Source organism: Ornithodoros turicata, chromosome 2, assembly GCF_037126465.1.
Source record: "Ornithodoros turicata isolate Travis chromosome 2, ASM3712646v1, whole genome shotgun sequence".
Lineage (NCBI taxonomy): Eukaryota > Metazoa > Arthropoda > Arachnida > Ixodida > Argasidae > Ornithodoros > Ornithodoros turicata.
The window spans coordinates 44717056-44737531 of record NC_088202.1 but is presented as its reverse complement, the minus strand read 5'-3'; the positions used below and the strand labels follow the sequence as shown (position 1 = coordinate 44737531).

The 20476-nt window shown below is 45.8% G+C and overlaps 1 protein-coding gene across 1 annotated transcript in view; it reads right to left on the bottom strand.

Annotated features, from left to right (window-relative positions):
* Window positions 1-3426: 3426 nt before the first annotated feature.
* Window positions 3427-20476, bottom strand: part of LOC135385345 (enhancer of polycomb homolog 1-like) — a 41549-nt gene continuing 24499 nt past the window's right edge. Inside the window, exons 12-15 of the mRNA XM_064614621.1 lie at window positions 19302-19430; window positions 12439-12845; window positions 9737-9926; window positions 3427-5256 (exon numbers count right to left, since the gene is read on the bottom strand). Coding sequence (XP_064470691.1) covers window positions 5175-5256; window positions 9737-9926; window positions 12439-12845; window positions 19302-19430 — 808 coding nt within the window. The 3' untranslated portion in view covers window positions 3427-5174. The remainder of the gene's footprint in view (window positions 5257-9736; window positions 9927-12438; window positions 12846-19301; window positions 19431-20476) is intronic.

Sequence of the window (20476 nt, the reverse complement as noted above, 5' to 3'; positions counted from 1 at the left end):
GTGGTGGATGATGGAACCAATGGAACTGCTTGCCGTAGTTTGAGCCACTAAATACTGAAGCAGCGCCGACTGAAGCGACTGAAGCAAGCGAGCTGGTGATATGACTGTCCCCATTTTTTCTGCCTCTCGCACGACCTATTAGATTATAGCGACGATGTCATACGGACCCCTTCCCAGCGCCGCATTTGGAGGCTAGCGGTGGCGCTACTCATCAGCCGGTTATTGCTTTCTCAATTTCACAGTACTCTGTATATTAGCTTACCTTAGTATTCTTGTACAAGCGGTGGATGTCCCACGAGAGATGCTTCCTTCTAAAGTTGATTATCATCATCATTCTACGCGTTTTCATATTTTCATAGGAACTGTTGCTGTCGTCTGCTACGGTAATGGTGGTGGTGGTGGTGATAGGGCTTGCCGTTGTCGGCCTCACGTATGTGGGCAACGTCACGACTGACGCCCTGGGGAAATGTGCGTCCTGGGACGGACTTCTAGGGGAACTGTGCCGACATATGTCTGAAAGCGTCTGAGGAAAACCCAGGAAAAACCCCAGACAGCACAGCCGGCACCGGGATTCGAACCCGGGTACCTCCCAGTCTCGACGTGACATGGCTAGCACGCTAACCACTGAGCCACGGGAGCTGGTAATCGTGCGTCCGCTACGCCCGCGTGCGCCCGCTACGGTAATCGTGCGTCCGCTTCTGCGCGTTCAAAATTCCATCGTCCAATCATGATGCAGATCTCGCGGGCCGACCAGTAGCCAGAGTAGGAGTAGCTGCCGTAGTGGATCGTGCGGACGGGCTCCTCATTGGGTTCGCCGATTATGGCATATCGTCGTGGTCCCTCGTCTCGGGATTTCTTCAGTACAGTGACAGTTGTATAGTGACTCTAGCTGTAGCCAGCCACGCTCATGCAGGTAACGTCACGACTATCGCGGGAGAAGGGATCGTGCGTCCTGGGCCAACTTCATAGGAAACTGTGCCGACATTTGTCTGAAAGCCCCCGTCTGAGGGAAACCCAGTGAAAGCACCCAGAGGGCACAGCCAGCTGGTGAACAGTGGCTTGTCCAGTATCGCAAGCACGGGTATAGTAAGGCGCGGATACGCGGATCTATGGCGACTTGAATTTCCAGACTTGAACATAGGGTTCAGTGGACCAATCCCAGCATGCACGTGGCACTTGTCCACAGCAGACCCCCCCCCCCCCCCCTCAAGAAAATCCTAGATCCACCCCTGGGTATAGATTTGCAAACAAACAAAAAAAAAAAGGGGGTGGGGAGTGAGGGGCAGTATTACAGTTGCGTTAGCATTATGCACCATTGCCGACATGTATCTAAAACTGAAATAACAGAGACTGAACTAAAGCAGCTACCTTTGGTGAACTCGTTCATTCAGTTCGGTTCACTGAATTGTTCAAAAGAATCGTCCGTTGGTTCACCCCTCTGTAATGTCATGTTACCAACTCCAACAGTGAGGCCAGCGGCCAACTCGCTGAGGCCGAGTCACGAGATTTTTACGGTGCGCCAAGTCAGGGCCTTTCGGAATATGTTTGCATGTTTTCTGGAGCTATATTACGACGGCAGCTACATCTTTCAGACTTCTGTAGCAGCCGCTTTTATTTGCCCATGTACAGGATTGAATGCGTTCAACATGTCACTGATATGTGCATATCATGTCACAGATGTGAACTGACTTGATGGCCCAACACTCAGACATGTTTGTTCAATCAGTACTATGTTGCATCTGACAGTCCTATGTGTCTATCATAGAACACATCACTGATCGTATAAGCAGTCTGAAGAATTTTATACCTCTAATTGGGTACAAGATGAAGCCACACCACAGCTCTGTGAGAGTTACTCCTGATTTTGCTTTTATTACCTACTTAAACGAGGCACATAATGTTGGTCATTTGAAACCTTTCTGCATGAAAAGGGAGGCGGAGTACCTCGTAGGCCAGAACGTTTGCACTGAGGGTTGTGCCCCATCCCCCTTCGGCAGATTGAAACCCCCTCCGCTTATGGCAGCAAGTGCATGAATGCGCACCGAAGTTCACAGGAAGCAATACCTGGTAGTTAGTGCACTGCTGTAGTGGCTGAAACTGTCAAAGCTCCCCTCCCCCTTTCTTTGGGATCATCAGGGCAAAATTGTTGAACATTAAATACGTAGGGGACAAACAGTGAATGAGGAAACATACCGTGATCCCCTGGCGGCATACTTGATGTCCGCCACTGGAACAAAACATTGTGGACTGCTTACGAAGAGTGTAGTGTTCCAAATCCAACGTGACAACACCCGGCCGCGTACGTCATGTATAGCTACTTCAACAATATGTGATCTTCGATTTGAGTGTCTTCCACATCCGCCATATTTGCCTTAACTTGGGTTGTCAGATTATACCAACTTGGCAGTCTCAAGGAGGATACTGGGGGCGGGAAGCTGGCTTCCGATGAAGATGTCAAGCAGGCGGTGCATGAATGGTTATATACCCCACCCAAAAATAATCTCTTCTGTAATAAAGCCGCGTCCCAAACGACGGTGCGCCTGCATTGAAAAGTGATACATTGTTTCCCAGAATATTCATTTTCATTGTTCGTCAATAAATTAAGATTATTTACTGAGCTGCCTTCGTACATTGTCAGCTCACTCCCGTAGAAAATTGTACAATCACATTGATGACCAAGCTCCATACTAATCAATAAAAATACCTGGGAAGAATAGGGGGTAGTTACACGGAAAAACGAAAACTGCTAGACTCGCAAACAGTTGTTTTCAATTTTTTTCCCACAAAGTAGATAATCCTGAACGAGGATCTGAATATGACTTGAATGAGATTGCAAGGTCGCCTGAAGACTTAGGTAGGAGGATGGGGAGGGGAGCAGTTTCACAAGCTCTTTTGTTTCCCTTTCACTAAAGCTGCCCCCATGATATGACCAGAAGTCACTAGTCTTCCATTACTGGGCAGGGATGCTCAAAGCAGGAACACAACACAAGGCACGAACAGAAAAAACAATTTATCTGGCACCTAGTAAGTCATGATGCAGTCGCCGATTTTCTATGGCATCCAAGCGTTAGTTCTTTCAACTATGGGTTCATGAGCCCTTAGGCAGACTTAAGGCTGATTCACATTACTGCGTTTACGGTTGCATACATCGCCTTACGGGTACCTTTGTTCCATCCGGAAAGGACGTTCCGCTGCAATGATTCGCTGTCAGCGGATGTAACACGCAAGTGCAGCCATGAACGCAACAGTGTGAACTGGCCATTACTTTTCGTTACAATGTCTTCCCTAACTTCTAATACCAGGCAGAATGCAGGTTCCCTGTAGGTGTTCAGCTTGCTTCCCACGTATTGATCTTTGGTCTGAACCTGCTTTCGCTTTGCACTTGTAGGGAACGAAACAGAAAAAGTAGAATAACTGCAATGTGAATGTTGTTCAATGAATGGTTAGATCATATTTAATCCCGTGAGGGCTACTGTGCTATTTACAATGATATCTTTCCTTGCAATGTCGTTAAAGTAAATACAAAACTATGATACAGAGATGACAAGTTTCCTAACAAAAGTCTTTTCACACAAGCCACCACAAATGAACAGTGCAAGAGATACATATGTACAAAACGCACATTCCGAAGGAAAAAAAATGCTGGCGCAGCACCTTGGTGAAACAGTGCTCCATACTCGCAGCTCTGTTGGTTGCCAGATTATGTACACATATACAGCCATATGCCCACTTAACTACAAATAGGATATCAGCTCATGAAGTGTGCACAGCCACCAAAGTTGTACTTCCACAGCTACTGACATGAATTTTAAATTACAAATTTCACTCCAGAGTATTAAAAATGGCCATCTAAATACCAGGAGCATCCCACAAATACACCCCCCTCCCAAAACTAAATTTAGTCTGTACCATGCATGGCCAATAATACATTTTTAATATATATTTTCTACAATGTGAGTGCCATTACCTGTGAGCCTGTCCAATAGTACCAAAGTTTGTATTGACCTTCAGTAGTTCCGTGACATTTTTTAAAACGTACTTCTATACTTTTCATACCAGATTATTCTGTATTGCACTACTTCCAGCATAGCCATGCCAATACACCACAAAAGCGTCAAGCACACTGCTACCCCATTCAATGGTATAGTACACCCTAAAAGATTTTCCAAGTCACTTACAACACTAAAGACAGAAACAGGCAAGCTCTGCACACGTATTCTGATGATGATTGTGATGTATTCTTTCTGTACACTGTTTCATCTGTACACCCGAGAAATTTGTTCTGGCTCAGAGCCTCCACACATGCATGCACACATCAACTAGAGAACACCATTGAATGTACATACACACAATAAAGCACACCATGTACAACAGAATGAAGGGGGCACCCCTTGAGGTATTATCACAGCTACAGAACGAAGCCAAAAGAGGCCGTCATTATGCACCGACAGCGAAGTGCACCACGCAGTTGTCAGAGAATTTCGACTTCAGGACTAAGCCCCATGTCCTCACAGCAAGCCACTCTCACCCGAAAAACTTGGAACACCTCACTTCCAACGCTTACGGGTGCAAAAAACATCCTGCAATATACTGGTAACAAAATATAACCCCTCCTAGCCACGATAATAATGTTACAGGCCAAATATCTAGAAGGCATCTTTTTTGAGACATCTTTTAGGCATCAGTATGATCACAGCCAATGGGAAGCACCGGAAACAAAGACACCTGTACTTTCCTTTGCCATAGGACTTGAAAGGAATTTTTGCTAGTGCCCTACCACACCAGCAGTGCAACAAGGTTAGTTTTCTTTGACACTTCAACTGAAAGGCAACCGCAGAGCACCTTTCTCCCACCAATAGTACAATTTTTTTTTTATAGTATCTCGTGCCCCATGCTTTTTTTTGTTTTGTTTTTCCGCTCAAGCCGAACTGGGGACATCATCTCGAAAACCTTGCGTATGCTCTGCCTCTTCCCATGGTGGCAGTGGGAACAAAGGCAGATTTACTTTTTGTCCAGTACTGAGGAACACGGGGCAACATCCTCCCTTCCAAGAAGAAGTGGTTGAGCAGTAGTGTTGCTGAGCCCTTGATTGGCTGGGATACGGAGGAGGATGAGGAGGACAGGTGCCTTCCAGGCACACACTAGTCAGGTCGCGGATGCTTGCGCTCAAGACATCAGGTCACGTCTGCGGGTAATACTGCGTCCCCCGTCACTGGCTCCAGCTTCACCCTTGGCAAGCCCAAGTCACGACGGTTCCTGTTAAGTTGAAAGGAAAGAAAAAAACGTTGTGTTACAACTGTACGGTAGGCCAAGATCAGGGGCGGCATCTAATTTCTTAGTGCTTGTTCCAATCACGAAACATGTAGCACCCGTGGAATACCACAGGTACTTCGGTGGGGACCCTCTATATTCCCTACGGTAGGGGCAAAATTGCAAATATCTAAAATATGTTTCCTAGGTTGTAATGAAAAAAAAAAAAAAAAAAAAAAAAAAAAAAAAAAAAAAAAAAGGGGCAAAAGAAAAGATAAAATCAGCTGATCATCATAAATATATGCCAATACACAGCACAGTTATCATTCTGTGTGCAACCTAATATGAACCGGATACAACCAGACTTTTTTTATGAGGATGGCTACACCTGTGTTACATTCAGTGCATCTGCATACCACTAAGGGCCAATATTCTACCAGATCTACTCTAGTCACAGGCAATACTGAGGCCCGGTTTCACCAACGCCGATTGACATTTGAACCTAGAACAAAATTAACCAGCATTGGTGATGCCGGGCCTGAGAGATTTCCACAACTGTTCTTTTCTCCACTGCACATTTTCTTTTTTTTTTTGCAGATAGGCCAGTGTGAACACTCAAAAACTATTGGAATGTGAATTGAGCAGTTCCTGCTATTCAGTTACTATCCGCAGTGGAATCGGCAGTCGGACTCTTAGCCGCAAGCGCCGCTTCGAAAACAACATCGCCACTGGTGGAAAAGCCAAGAAGACCTGCTATTGCCTGCACTAGCTGCCTTGCTGCTGATCTGCCGTAAGAACATTAATGTCAGTGTCCTTCGTGCCGATTGGGCGAGAATCATTCGACTCAGGAGGGACATTGGGTTGGAGACAGAAGGAGTGTCCAGACGCGCCTGTTCGAGTCTCCATGCTTTTGCTTGTGTCTTCTCCGACCGTTAATCTTTGTACTCACGGACACCTGAGGGTAGTTTTGGTGGCTTTGAACACCCATGATTTAAACTGTGACGAACTATCATTAACAACCGATGTTAACAGCTGAATAACTTGGCAGACTGAGCTCTCAATAATAGACTGTTGTGCGGCGACCACTTCACACTGGATTGCCTCTCGTGCCAGAGTTGGGTTCAAAAGAACAGCTCCCCGTGTTGGCCGAAAGGAAACACCTCTGTGTTCCCGTGGCTATGGCCAGAAACTTCGCCTGTACCTATTGGATATGTGGACTGCCATTTGCTTAAACTACTCTGCAGTGTTGAAACACGTAATGCTCCAGAAAAGCCTCACGCCACACATGTGCATGTAGTGTTACTTTTTTTTTTCCAGACAATTCATGAAGGCGAATAAATTTATGGTTCATAAACCTTCACCACTTTTCGTTTAACTTTTGAGCAACAAATTTTGACGTTAGCAGCAAGCACAGAAATAGAACGCGCAAAGGTGAGGTGAGAGGCGAGGTGAGGCGCTGTGAGGTGACAAGCGCTGCGAATGGCTCTTGGAGGTCACGTTTTGGAGGCCCGCCATTTTCCCTGGACAGTTACGGCTATTGGAGCATCCGCGGGCTGGTGGAATCATGCATGCTACTCGAAAGTTTCAAATACCGTATTTACTCGAATCTAGGCCGATACTTTTTTAAAAAATATGGGATGTTAAACTGGGGGGTCGGCTTAGATACGAGGATTCGGCGTCCCCGGCTCTGACGCCGCCATTGTTGTTTACTCTTTTCACTGCCGCCATCGGGTCGGAGCGCCAGCGCCCCCAACGGTGCCATAAATAATGTCGTGCACGTCGGCGTCTTGCCGGCCAGTTACGGTTCGCAACACATGGTTTCGACAACGTGCAGAAATGGCTCCAACAATCAAGCGATGCCACTACCCTGCAGCCTTCAAGCGAAAAGTCGTCCTGGCAGCAGAGCAGACATCGAATCTACAAGCCCAGCGGGACTTCGGAGTGGATGAAAAGAATGTGCGACGGTGGAGAAGGCAACGCGAAAAACTGTTCAGCTGCGCTGCATCGAGGATGGCGTTTACCGGACCGCAAAGAGGCCGACATCACGATATTGAAACTGAGGTTGCAGAGTTCATCAAGACACAAAGGGCAGCTGCACTTCCCGTGACCACTGAAACCATTCAAGCAAAGGCGAGGGAGATTGCGAAAGCACGAGCTGTGCCCAGTACCGTGTTTAAGGCCAGCAGAGGTTGGCTCCAGCGATTTATGAAACGCTTCGGATTCGCTTTACGACGACGCACATCGGTTTGCCAAAAACTGCCGTCAGATTTCGAGGAGCGGTTAGTCCAGTTCCGAAGGTTCATCATCAAGAAGAGGGAAGAAAAGGGATATCTTCTTGGGCACATCGGCAATGCTGATCAAACTCCCGTTTACTTCGACATGCCGATTGCGTGCACAGTCAACGAAAAGGGTGCCAGGGAGGTCAAGTTGCGGACAGCGGGTTATGAAAAACAGCGTTCGACGGTAATGTTGTGCTGTACAGCTGATGGACGCAATTGCTGTTGAACGCGCTCGACGGGACTGAGGACAGTGCTCTTTGGGAAGACGAGAGTGACAAAGACTCGAGCGACGATAGCAGTGAAGACAGTGAGTCAGCATAGTTGAGAGCACAATAAATTGTCAGTTACACTCGGCCTGCACTTGAATCTTTTTTTTTTTTTTTTCCGCGATAAGATTTTCGGGGGGGTCGGCCTAGATTCGAGTAAATACGGTACTTTTCGAATACAGTCTAGCCCGTTTATTACGATCTTCGATAGAACGATAACTCCAATATTGTGATCGAATTGTTGGTTCCCGTCATCTCTCCCATTGAACTACATGTAAACAAAACATCGATATAACGATCGCCGCGTCTAACCGGACACTTTTCCATCATCATCACTTTCTCATCCCTTCCACAAGCGCAATGGGGCACTGTACCGCCATAACGGCGGAGAATGAACCAGCTCATCATAATCCCATTTATGTGTGTGTCCGCGCATGACTGCCAGGGATTGGATACATGCATTGCAAGGCACACGACTTCGAAAGGGCGGAAGGGGCGGAAAGGAGCTTGCGAGAAGTAGAGGAGGTTGCTCCCTCTCCACATCGGTCTCTCGTCTTCAACCTTTTTCTCTTCTTTTGCTGCGTGCTTGCTACGATGGCGTCCGCGGTTCCGAGACGCTTTTTGACGAGGCAAGACGCGTTGCTCGACCCCAAGTTACATGCGCTTTACGGGTTTCGTACTGGTGCAGAACCGCGTTGTGAAGTGCCGCGGCTTCGAAAACGTGTATTGGCAGACAGTTGCGTGTCACCACCCAAACACGCGTCGAAGGATTACCCGTGGCGGAAGCGCATTCTGATGGACCTCGCAGTCCCGATCGTGAGAATTATGATGACTACGGCATTGGATGACGAGCAATGAATGAGGTTGTCGATCTCAAAACGTGCGGCGCCTCACACGATATCGGCGGTTATGTTATCAAAAGCTTTCGACGCACAGCTGAGTCAGCTAGATAAAATGCTTCTGTGCTCCCAACAAACGCGCATGTTCAGCGGCGTTCAACTTGTGGCGATCTACTTTGTTTGCACGAACTCGAGCGGCAATTTCTCGAAATCTCGTTTCTAACGATACTCTGATATAATGATCAAATTTCGCGTTCCCGTCAATATAGTTATAAACGGGCTCGACTGTATCTCCGAGCGTGTGTTGCACGCAAGTGCACGTACAAAGACAGATTGACCGCTAGAGCCCAAGTCGAAACCGCGCTCTAGCCTGATCGTCTGCCCCTATCTCCCTCTCCCAACCAAACTCCCGACGCAGCGTTGCACAACCATACGTAACTGTTACGGTCGGGAGTAGCTGTGCCACTCCTGTGTGTGTTTGCTTGTTATGAGGACGCATTACGCAAAATAGTGATAAATAGTAGCAAAGCTGACAGCATCGTGCATGTTATGCATAGAGCCTGAAGTTTTCGGGAAATATTTTTTCCCAATTCGGAAGGTAAAAATCGAGAAAATCAATATTTGCTCTAAACTCATGCGAATTCGGGCGGAAAAACTTCCAGTATGCTAAATTCGGGGGGAAACCGGGCTCTACTGCTCAAACAGATCGTACTGGTTTGGTACAAACAGTGATGTAACTGCGTTTGCTGCCAAACAAGCTAGTGTGCATTCCTAAAGACGCTTCAGTCAGGGCAATTTGCAGTGGTAAAAGTCTGGTTTCACCCTAAAGAGGCAACCTTCAATTTGGGGTGCAAATTCAGAGAAGAAACGGGTTAAACCCTAAAACTTCATTCTCTAATTACGAAGTAATCCAATCAAACCACAAATTTTAGCACCTGGAACTCATAAAGTTTAACAGGTCTGTGTGTCCGTAAAATTTGTTAAAAAATTGGAAATGCAAAATTAGTTTTACAGCATTAGACAGGAACGACCAACAGGTGCAGCAGTTGTACCCTTTCTGCGTCCAAGCGCACTTATTTCCTGAGATGTATGTGTGGCTTACTTGTTGGCTTCTTGTCCATTCTGTTCCAAGAGGGGGAAGCGAAGGTCCGCTAGTGAAGATGGGAGTTTGCTTCCAAGGTCAGTGGACGGCACCATCGGGATGCATGGCTCCACCTCAGGCAGGGCCTCCATCTTAACCTCCTTCAAGCTGCCCCTCTCAATGTCATTTCCTCGAACTGCTCCCAATAATCCTGTTGTAACAGAGCATCATGCACAAGTCATATGTAATGTTACTCTTATTTAAAAAATGCTGTATCATTCGACTATCCTTGTGTTTGCTGACCAAGAGCGAGGGAGGCTCCACCTCCTGGATGCGGGCCATTAGGAGGACGCGGAGGGCAGGAACTTCCAAAGCCTCTGCTCTTGCCTAAGAGATGGCGCAGCGTTACTGTGGTTTCGAGTGTCACAAGCTTCTGCCATGGCACACCAATCTAACCAATGACTTCGCCGTCCGTCAACGTCGGAACGAGGCCAAGCGGGAGTCGAGCGTACGCCGGTTAACAGATGGCGAAGCTGTTGGTTAGATTGGTGCGCCATGGCAGAAGCCTTTCGGCAGGCAAAACAGCGGCAGCTGCTGGTTAATGGACGGCGAAGAAGTTGGTTAGATTGGTGCGCCATGGCAAAAGCCTTGCGACATGCAAAACAAAGGTAACGCTACGCCATCTCTTAGGCAAGAGCAGAGGCTTGGGAAGTCCTTGCCCTCCGCGTCCTCCAACTGGCCCACATCCAGGAGGGGGAGCCTCCCTCGCTCTTGGTCAGAAAACGCAAGGATAGACCGGAACATCATTCAACAGTGGCTTTGTCCAAGCAGTGAGCCTCTACAGGTGTACTTTGATGGCAATCACAAGACTATTAGGAGAACCATATTCACCTGCTTCCAATGTGCCCCTGATTCTAACGTGCAACTTTCAAGTTTCGGAAATCAGAAAAATAGAAGCAAGGTCTGAAGTGACGTTGACTTCTGCTTCAGCATCAGCCCTTGTCGCTCGCAAACAGTTCTTTGTTGCTGTCAACGCTCCACAGTATATCATGCTGATATTGAGAGACTTCTTAGAAGCAAACTCAACTGTGCAGCAGATGGAACGGTGCCCCATGCCGTGGCCGACCATAGCGTGGACCACAGAACACAAAGCGCAGTAGGACATGAGCTAGCAGTGCGGAAATAGCGCGGCGCAGGAAAAGACTAGCACAAGGAAAAAGCAGCCACAGGACAAACACTACTTTCAACTGTTTCATTTAAAAAAACAATAGCGAGCGAGTGTGCCTCAGTGCAACTATATATATACAAGGTTCAACAGTGTACTTGACATGCACGAAAACAGGTTGAGCAGGACAGGAATGGTCTCGCTGTCATATATAATCAACAAAGGAAGATCAGATAACAATGGATTAAACAGGGACATATATTATCGGCCACGGCAAAGACCAGCTGCAAAAAGAAATTGTAGATGCGGAACCAATTCACAGGTCTGGCAAAACCACATGCGTAAGTATTGCTTCTGCTCACGTGCTGGATAAAGAGATTAAGTGCTCGCAATGACAGGTAACCTTCCTGTTTATTCCTTCGTTGTCTGTTCTTCCTTTCTTGATTACATAACAGCGATACCCTCTTTGCCCTGCTCAACTTGTTTTACAGCGGAAGCTGTTGCCGCTAAGGTTCCGGGGGAAATCGCTGTGGCTGTATCACAAAACCATTGGTCTCGGTGATGCAAGACAGGTTGAAGTACTTTAAGCTAAAAAAAGCAGCAAGTGCTCCTATTTTTCAGCGTTTCCGGTCCCGATTTTAGCAATATTTTTGTCCTGCTAATCCCAGCTTTACACGTCAACACTCACTTCACAGATCACAAAGCAGTACACGTCACTCTACAGTTAGGTGTGCATATATCGGAAATAAAAGTGTCAACGTCCACACAACAGCTACCATTGAAATTTGCGTTACACAATCGTAATGGTCCTGTAATTTTTGTGCATGCCAAGTACACCTGTTGAAGCCTTGTACGTTGTAGCACTGAGGCACACTCGCTCTGTTGTTTTTTCAATAAACCATTTTCAAGCAGCGCTCATCCTGTTGCTGTCTCTTAGTAAACTCGGGTAAAACCCGGAAACCCCAGGCCCTAGCTGTAATCGTGTTCAACTTAAGGAAAAGAAATCTAGTGAGTCATCTCAAAGTATTCATCAAGTATCATGGTTCCTCCTGCGCACAACAATGTAGTCCATCATACTCACTCTGATTTTGTATTGGCTGTTAGGATTGGCCACGACACTATGCTGCGGCAGAAAGTGCCCTCCCCTAATGATGGTGCATGGTGGCACTGCAGTATTTCTCCTGGCAAGCTATTACATCTCCTTATCTCTAACAGTGTATGCAGTTGGACCAATTTCTTCTCTTTCTTTAGTTGAACACAACTATAGTCTAAAATGCAAGGTGTGGTGAACACTTCCTCTAAAATCACAATGGCAAGACCTTAAGACATAGTAGGTATGAGATTTTAGCCATTTTACAGCCATCAAACATATCCCCCTTATTCAATAGAACCATAAACAAAGAAATTGAATTTAAAAAAAATATGTGCAGTTTTAATGCAGCCTAAATGAATGGACTATGCTTTGCTTCCAAGGCATAACAGATGCTTTCCTTTGGGACTTGAGGCTTTTTAGTCTCACGCAATATTCCCGGATTCACAAACTGCAAGGCTTACTCACCATCGGGACCATTAGCCACCATATTCCCAGGCTGTGAGAAAGTGTCTGCATGCGGTGTCAGTGAACTCAGGATGCCAGAGAACTCTGTCGTACTTCGCACAGCTGAGACGGCAAACTCAACACTTGCTGGGTCCAAGGTGAAATTTGAAGCAGGCTGCGTTGGCACACGGTCCACAGACGGTGTCCCTCCGCCACCACTCCCAGACTCCTCGGCTCCTTTTAACCTTTCCAGTTGTTTCCGCTGCATTTCAAACAACTCTTCCTGGTGGTTCTGGAAGCTCTCCAAATCTGTTCCCGTGACAGCAAGCGAAGGTGTCTGAGGAGGTAGTGTATTTGATGCTTCCTGAGGTGCCACTGTTGAAGATGTCCAGGACTCGGCTGTGCATTGCTGGGGCCTGAAGTGTAACCTGCAGGAAGCCTTGCTCATCAGGAGCTGGTAAAGATGAAATGCACCCCTCAAGCTTAGTCAATTCGCAATCACAGGTTACAAGTCAGCATCGTACAGATGCGTTACATGTTTGTGCTCTTCACAGTACAGTAAACTACTGAAAACTCATACCCTGACAGTCAGAAAGGCTTGTTTGACTTCAGGGATATTTTGTCTCAAACATCAACTAAGTTTGCACGGTGAGCAAGTGATGTTGCACACAAAAATAAAGATAGAACCAACCAGCTTTATATACTGTGATATTAAGCTTATTTCAGCTATATACGCCTTATTCCATCTAAAGGCATGCAGACAAAAGAATGTGCAGCGTGACATTGGATCCCACCACGTCTCCCTGACACGATTAAGCCTAACAGTGTCAGTGACTGCACACAGGTTGCAAGTTTTGGAATTGCTTTCTACTAGAGGTGCAGGAATATATTTGCAGGAATCATACGTTTAGAATATTTGATTCGAATATCTACCAGCTGCCAACCAAGCTGATGAGTGCTTGAATTTGTATGTTGTAGAAACAGCAACAAACATAAATACAGTGAAACCTCTCTAGTATGGACCCCCACAGGACCAGAATTCTTGTCCGCTGACGGGAGGTGTCCGCATGCGAGAGGCATTAAAGTAAGAGCACTAATGTTCGCCTGGGAAATCTCAGCCGTCCGCTGTACGGGAAAGTCCATCTAGGAGAGGTCTTCGTAATGAGAGGTTGCATGGTACAGTCCAACCCACATACAGGATGTTTTACCTGAAGTGATAAATTCTAACTGGCGACGTACTTGCCAGAGAATCGTGGAAAATTGGGCAATTACCTTCTGGAAACTTTTGCCACCGTTAAGGAAGGCTTTGGACAATTTTGAATTGGGGGAATTTATTTTCAATTGTACCATTCAACTGTATTCATTGTATTGTATTCACATTGTACTGTTCCCTTTAATTGTATCATTATATCAACTTTGAAAATTGCCAAGGGAACCTCACTTTTTTAAAAAAAGAAATATGAAGTCCTCCACGGGTAACCACAGTCCCAACAAAAACCATGCGTAGCATCGCAACAGAAATAGTCGAAAAAAATTAGTAAAAATTCTGCTTTAGCCCCGCCTGCCTGATTGTCTCAAAGAACAGCTCAAAGAAGGTGCCTCTAGAGGAGAAAGTGTCCCAGCCTTCATTGTGTCTTGCCTTCTTTGTGAAGAGACTGTTGTTTCGTTATCTTTGTGATAAGACATTTGTCACCAACATCAAGGTCAAAGCAGGGGAAAGAAAGGTAAAACAAGAGGCAGGAACACTTCCTCCTCTTCCGTACTTTCTTTGAGCTCTTCTTTGCGTTAATCAAGCAGGCGGGGCTACAGTGGAATTTCTGCTATTTTTTTCCGACTATTTCTGTTTTCATACTGCGCATAGTTTTTGTTGGGACAGTGGTTATCCGTGGATGACTTCGTGTCTGTGTAAAGAAAAAGTGAGGTTCACTTGGCAATTTTTTAAATTTTAATTGAGAAAAATAAATTTCCCGCAATTAAAAACTGTCCAAAGTCTTCCCCAAAGGTGGCAAAAGTTTCCAGAAGGTAATTGCCGAAAGTCCCACAATCCTCATTTTTTATCACGTTAGGTGAAACACCCCGTATATCGAACGATAGCAAAATAGCTCGATAATTCCATGTATCAGGTGTGTGTACATTAGCAGCGACTGAAGCACCCGTGCACAACACTAGTCCCTCTGTAGTCATGACAGATGACAAAAGTAGCAAAAATAAGACACACTTTATATAACAGCACAAAAATCGGTGACCTTAGCTTGTGTATTGTTCCGCGCCATGAAGTTGATCATATGTGTTTCAACCTTATCACGATGATGTACGTTTGAAAGGCCGGAGCCTTCTATTGCTACGCAGCAGCGAATAACCTGAATACGAATCAGCTAAAAACGAGCACAGTGGCTGTTAGTGGCGGCTGCAACTCCTCCTCCCCGTCGGTCCCATCCCCCTTCGTCGGAATGCCCACCACAATGTCCACATAAGTCTGTTCCGCAGATTCTACAGCATTGTCGATACCGCTGCAGTCGCTAGCACACAGCTTAGTGGGAATGAAGTCCGGAAATAATCACCCCATTTACATGGGACTGCTTAAATGAAACCGAACAGGGTTAGCGGTCCCGGTGCGCTGATGTAAGCGCCTCGGAGTGCTCCCAAATGTGGCCCAACTTGGTCCACTTCTGAGGGGTGGATTGAGTCGGTTCGGTTCGCTTGGAGGGCCCATGTAAACGCCTCGGTGCGCACCGAGTTCCTCTCCTTAGGGGACGCCGCGTGAATTTCTCTGCGCACGTTCTCCTCCTCTCTCACTAACTCCCATCTGCTCCCATCCAGCGCAAGGTGGGATCGCTCCATGTAAATGCGAGCGAACCGACCCCACATCACGAAGTGCTCCGGTTTGGTTCGCTCGAGAGTTTGGGAGAAGCCACCGATATATATCGGGTGTTCCGAGGTACGGAAGTTCGATAAGACTGTATTTCTGTGCTTCACTTTTCTGAGGCTGTTAAGCTCATCGGCGAATACATTGACACGTGTTTGCTAACTGAAATCAATACTAGGACATACAGTGAACTCCCGTTTAGACGAACACGAGGGGACCGCGGAAATTTGTACGTCTTATCAGAAGGACCCAAAAGTGTAATAGAAAATGTCAAAAACAGGGTAGCAATTGTGAAACGGCATATTGGCAACGTGACAGCATACAATAATTTACTTCCTGCCAGTTTGGCCACCTACTGAAGCGTTAAGCCGCTGGTTGCCCAATGCTGCATGATAGAATAATCTGTATGATAGAATGGGCCCTAACAGCACGCGAACAGCAGTTCCCCCTGCGACTGCACGCGAATTGCGCAATCGCACGTGCCGCACTGTAAGCAGCAAACGTATTCAGATGTCAAGGTATTCTGATTGCCTGCACATCAAAAGACACCACAAAGTTTGGGTTTCATGTTATGGTGCACTTGCAAAAGGGGGAAAGGCTGTGTGTGGTAGGCCTAAATAGGGACCAAACGACCACAGAGCGTTCCTGCGTGGCAGGAGTGGTGGAAATTGAGCCCCGAAGGTGCCGTGTGCACAGCATCACGCATCACATGCCTTCTTCGCTTCCGGTGCGTGCGGTGAAGCCCGTTTACAGACGCCGCGGGCGCCGGAAAAGTTTGGGTTATCCGAAGTGCCTGCGGTGTCTGTTCGTGTTAAGCGGATTTTTTTTACATGGCGTCTATGGGAAAAACAAACAAATGTCCGTAATTTGTTCGGTATATCCGGAAATTCGGCTTAAGAGAGTTCGGCTTAACAGGAGCCCACTGTAGATGTGTACAGCCTCCACTAAAGTCCGTCCCAACAAAATGCGACATGCCTCATTCATTGTTACCACAGTCATGGCTTCAGTTGATTGGCAACAAACTCTGAAGATTCGTGTGGGGCCTACAGTTTGGTTAAATTTCAGTTAAATGTCAAAATTTTTGTTGATGCTGAGTTGAACACTGCTAGTCGCAGTGCCACTGCATGCGCAGATAAAATCCCCATTGCCAATGAGTTTTTTTTTTTTTTCGAGACGTGCAAATATCCAAATTTCAAATACAAATCAAATATTTTTTATGTTTGATTTGTATTTCAAAATCTGACATCTTCACTTTTTCTAATGTCATACCAGCTAATGCAGGTTGCGTGCTTGAATTTGTACGTTGCGATAATAGTGACAAACATGAATACAGTAGAATCTCAAGGATAAAAAAATTTTCCATTCCCTGCCGGAATGCCTATTCTTCCTATGTATTACAGTTTAGATGATATGAATGTGTTATCTTGCCTTTACAGATAATACGAATGAGCTGAGAAGGCGACAGCAGTCGTTCTAGTGACGCGAGTGTGCACCAGTAACCCCATCACCTAATCTGTGTTTTTATCTTTTTACCTTTTACCTCCTTGTCCTGGCAACAATAAACCGTGAAGCTGTGGGATGTCACATTGGCTTAGTTAAAGAGCGACCAAAACACATGGAGGGAACGCATCAGGACAACTTCTGGCAACGTTAGGCCACCACCATTCTGCAAGTCGGCTTCACTTAATGCCTGCGTGCTTTAGGAGAAGCTCACTTTACGACACTGTTGCGTGACTCGCCGGTGGAAAGCACGTGCTGGGCCTTTTGAATCCTCTGGCATCATTGGCGAAACATTAAAAGTGTTACAACTGACCTCTTTCACTGAGAGCAGTGGTAAATGAACAGTCACTGTCTACTTTCTTGCCTCAAATTTTATATTTGGTTCAATCCTTTGATATGAATTTCGGATCATACGAATGTTTTCTGGCATCCCGAGAGATTCGTACAATCGAGATTCTACTGCCACACCAACCCAGCGATACGACGCGCACATGCTGCAGCCAATGTAGATAAGGAGATGGGAAGGCGAGAGTTCACTCATGGCACCACTCGTGTGCGAACCGAACGGGTGAACACGCAATCTCTGCGCTGGATGGTTGAGCGAAAGAGCGCATTGTTACGCTACTCCTACGAAGAAATATGTAAACCAAAACCAATTATTACACGAAAAAAAAATAAAAATAAAATCACTGTGTCGAAGTGTTTTTTTTTTTTTTTTTCTTGAACAGTTTTCGCTGAAGGTCCCCATACATAAAATGGAAGTTCCCAAATGATATAAAGCAAAATTTAAAAGTTAGGATTTTTACTTAATTAATGAGCATATGCAAATCAGCCACTCACTGCTCAGTTCTTGGCTGATAAAGCTTTACAAAAAAAAAAAAAAAACTTCAACATATTTTAAAGATCAACAGCGCTGCTTCCGCAGCTGCAGAGGTGCAACATCACTCTCTAAGTGGAGGAGCGAAAGGGCAGTGCTCAGATGAGAAAGGCGCCGTCCAAACACCCCGCAACTCTACTAGACGCCCGCACGACCACAGCATTTCATTTCTCAAGGTCGCGCTCTCATTTGTTCTTAGGGAGTGACGTTTTCTCATTTTTCCATAGAAGGAATTACAGCATACTCTCAACATCCTGTGTCTGGTCTTGTTATGTATTATATCCAAGGCCCCTCGTTTTCTGCTACAGCAAATTCAAAATTCTGCGGCACCGACTTGTAAATTCCACGATTTTCTGCGGCAAGCAGTCAACGGCTGCTTGAAATGGGAAACGCTTTATTTTCCTGGATAATGTGGGAACAAAAATACGTTATAAAATTACAGATTGAAAGCACTGTTGTGGCTCAGCATTACATACGTGATATCTTGTGCTCTCCTCTGACAAAGACAAAGGTCTGTCACCTGCAATCATTTTATACCTGCTTAAAGATTGTACAGCATCTACAGAGTTTATAGGAACTTTATAGGACGATTATAAGAAGGAGCTTACAATACATGCCCAGTGGAACTTACAGGACACCCTGTTTGTTTCTCGGCTGTAGGCATTATTTAAGAGTCTTTAAAGGCAAACTCCCAGACATCAAATCAAAATCCCCCACCACCACCACTAAAGTGCACATGGGAGGGATGCCTCCCCTTCTTCAGGCGAAGTATGCACAATAAACATGGCTTAACGTTATCTTAAGCTAAACTACAATCTGTCTGTGCTGGTCCTGCAGCATATGGCAGTTTCATAAAGTAGGCTTCACCTCATGCAGAGAAGCATCAGGTGAAGCCCACTCTCGGGAGGTGTCGTTTGTATTCAGCGAGTAGTCGGATGTTCGGTAATCTGAATATTGGGTATTCGATTCGCGAATGAAATACTTAGAGCGATTGATATTTGATTCAAATTCGCAAACTCTAATATCCGCACACCACTAAAAATAAGGGATTCCGTGCTAAAGGAAGAATTCCACGATATTTCGCGGAATACCTGGGGCCTTAATTATATTGAATACCAGTCAAACTACGACACTATTTCGTGTGGGACCATCGACACCATGGCCTGTGGTCCACGAGGAATAAAATGACGCTATTGTTTCGAAATCGACTAGAACGGATTAGACCGTCCCTTTAAACAAAGTTTACTGTCACTCAACGAACAAAATACAGAAGCCGACACTGAAGATTTTTGTTTAAGTTTAATTTGTACAAGCTTTCGCGTGGAGGTCCACGCTTCCTCAGGTACGTTTCCTCAGGTACGTACCTGAGGAAGCGTGGACCTCCACGCGAAAGCTTGTACAAATTAAACTTAAACAAAAATCTTCAGTGTCGGCTTCTGTATTTTGTTTATGTGATCTACAGGACTTGACTCCCCTCTTCGTATACGCATCTGTCACTCAACGACAAAAGGTAGGGGTGTATGAAGGAATGGCAGTTGATGAAAAGATAGGAGAGTACAAGCCAATTTCAGTTGTGAGACAATTTCCATTTCCCTGTGTACCACACTTTAGGATGCATGGTTGAAAAAACTAAATAGGTACCATTCGTTCTTGATCTCCGCCAAGAATTCATTGCCAGGAGGAAGTCCGTTTGGCATGGACTGAGATAGGGAAACATCTAGGTCGGGCCAGTAGTCGTCCAGTGGTGTCCATGCCCTGTCCAGCAGGATCCTGAGAAAGCAAATGTTTTAACGTAAGTGGATGCAAACGTAATGAAGCGGCTTTGGAACCCAGTTTATGACCAGGGTCTTGAATACTTCACAAAAATTTATAAGCTGCAGGTATCACGCATGCTAGAATACAGGGTGTGTGCCCCAAAGGACAGTTATATTTTCGTTTGTGATGCAATAACTACTTGACAGACAAATTTCTGCTGCCACACAGTGAAGAATTTGGTTCGTAGGTTTCTCTGACAAATTCACTGCGCGGCTGTGGAAGTCTGTCCGTCAAGTAGTCCATATCAGTTCAAGAACACGACTGTGAATGTTAAAGAACACAGCACAAAAAGGAAAATAGAGTAATATAACATATGGTGCCGCTAATTTCTTGCTGCTGATTCCTATTTCAAAGAGTGCTGACTCCTGTGGTTTCAGAACTATACTTCTGACTCTGGATATACACCAATTGGCACTAGCAGCTCCACGAGAACAAGAAAAAGATCTGAAAGCAAGAGTTTTCGAGGACTGTGAAAAATTCGAGGATCTTCAAGTTTCACTTCCTGCTGAAGACTCATGTCATCCGTTCACTTCGGTTGTGTTCGTTTATTGGACTTGATCAGCTCGAGAGTAGCCTCTTGGTGGGTGACAATGCAGAGGCACGGGTCTCGTGAGGTCATCCCCGTGGCAGTGACTCCAGTTCTAAAATTCGTGGATTCAGCACTAGAGGTGCTTGAGAGCAGACTCCCGGCGATCCGCATCGAAAGGACGGTCGCTCTCGTACATCACGTTTCCGACTCATGGGTCGCGAAAGTTGACTAAACGAACACAATCTTAATCTCATATGCAGGAACTGTCGTAACGTCGAATCATCGTCATCAGTAAAATCTCCATCATACCAATACCTCGGGACGCCGGAAAATATTTGTATAATCCGAATTTCGTATGAGGAGAATTAAAACAAATATAAAAATCGAGGCAAGAAAATAGGCAGTGACTGTTCATTTTCCATTTCTCTGAGTGAAGGAGGCTTCGGGAAATCTCGCTTCGGGAAATGGAGGC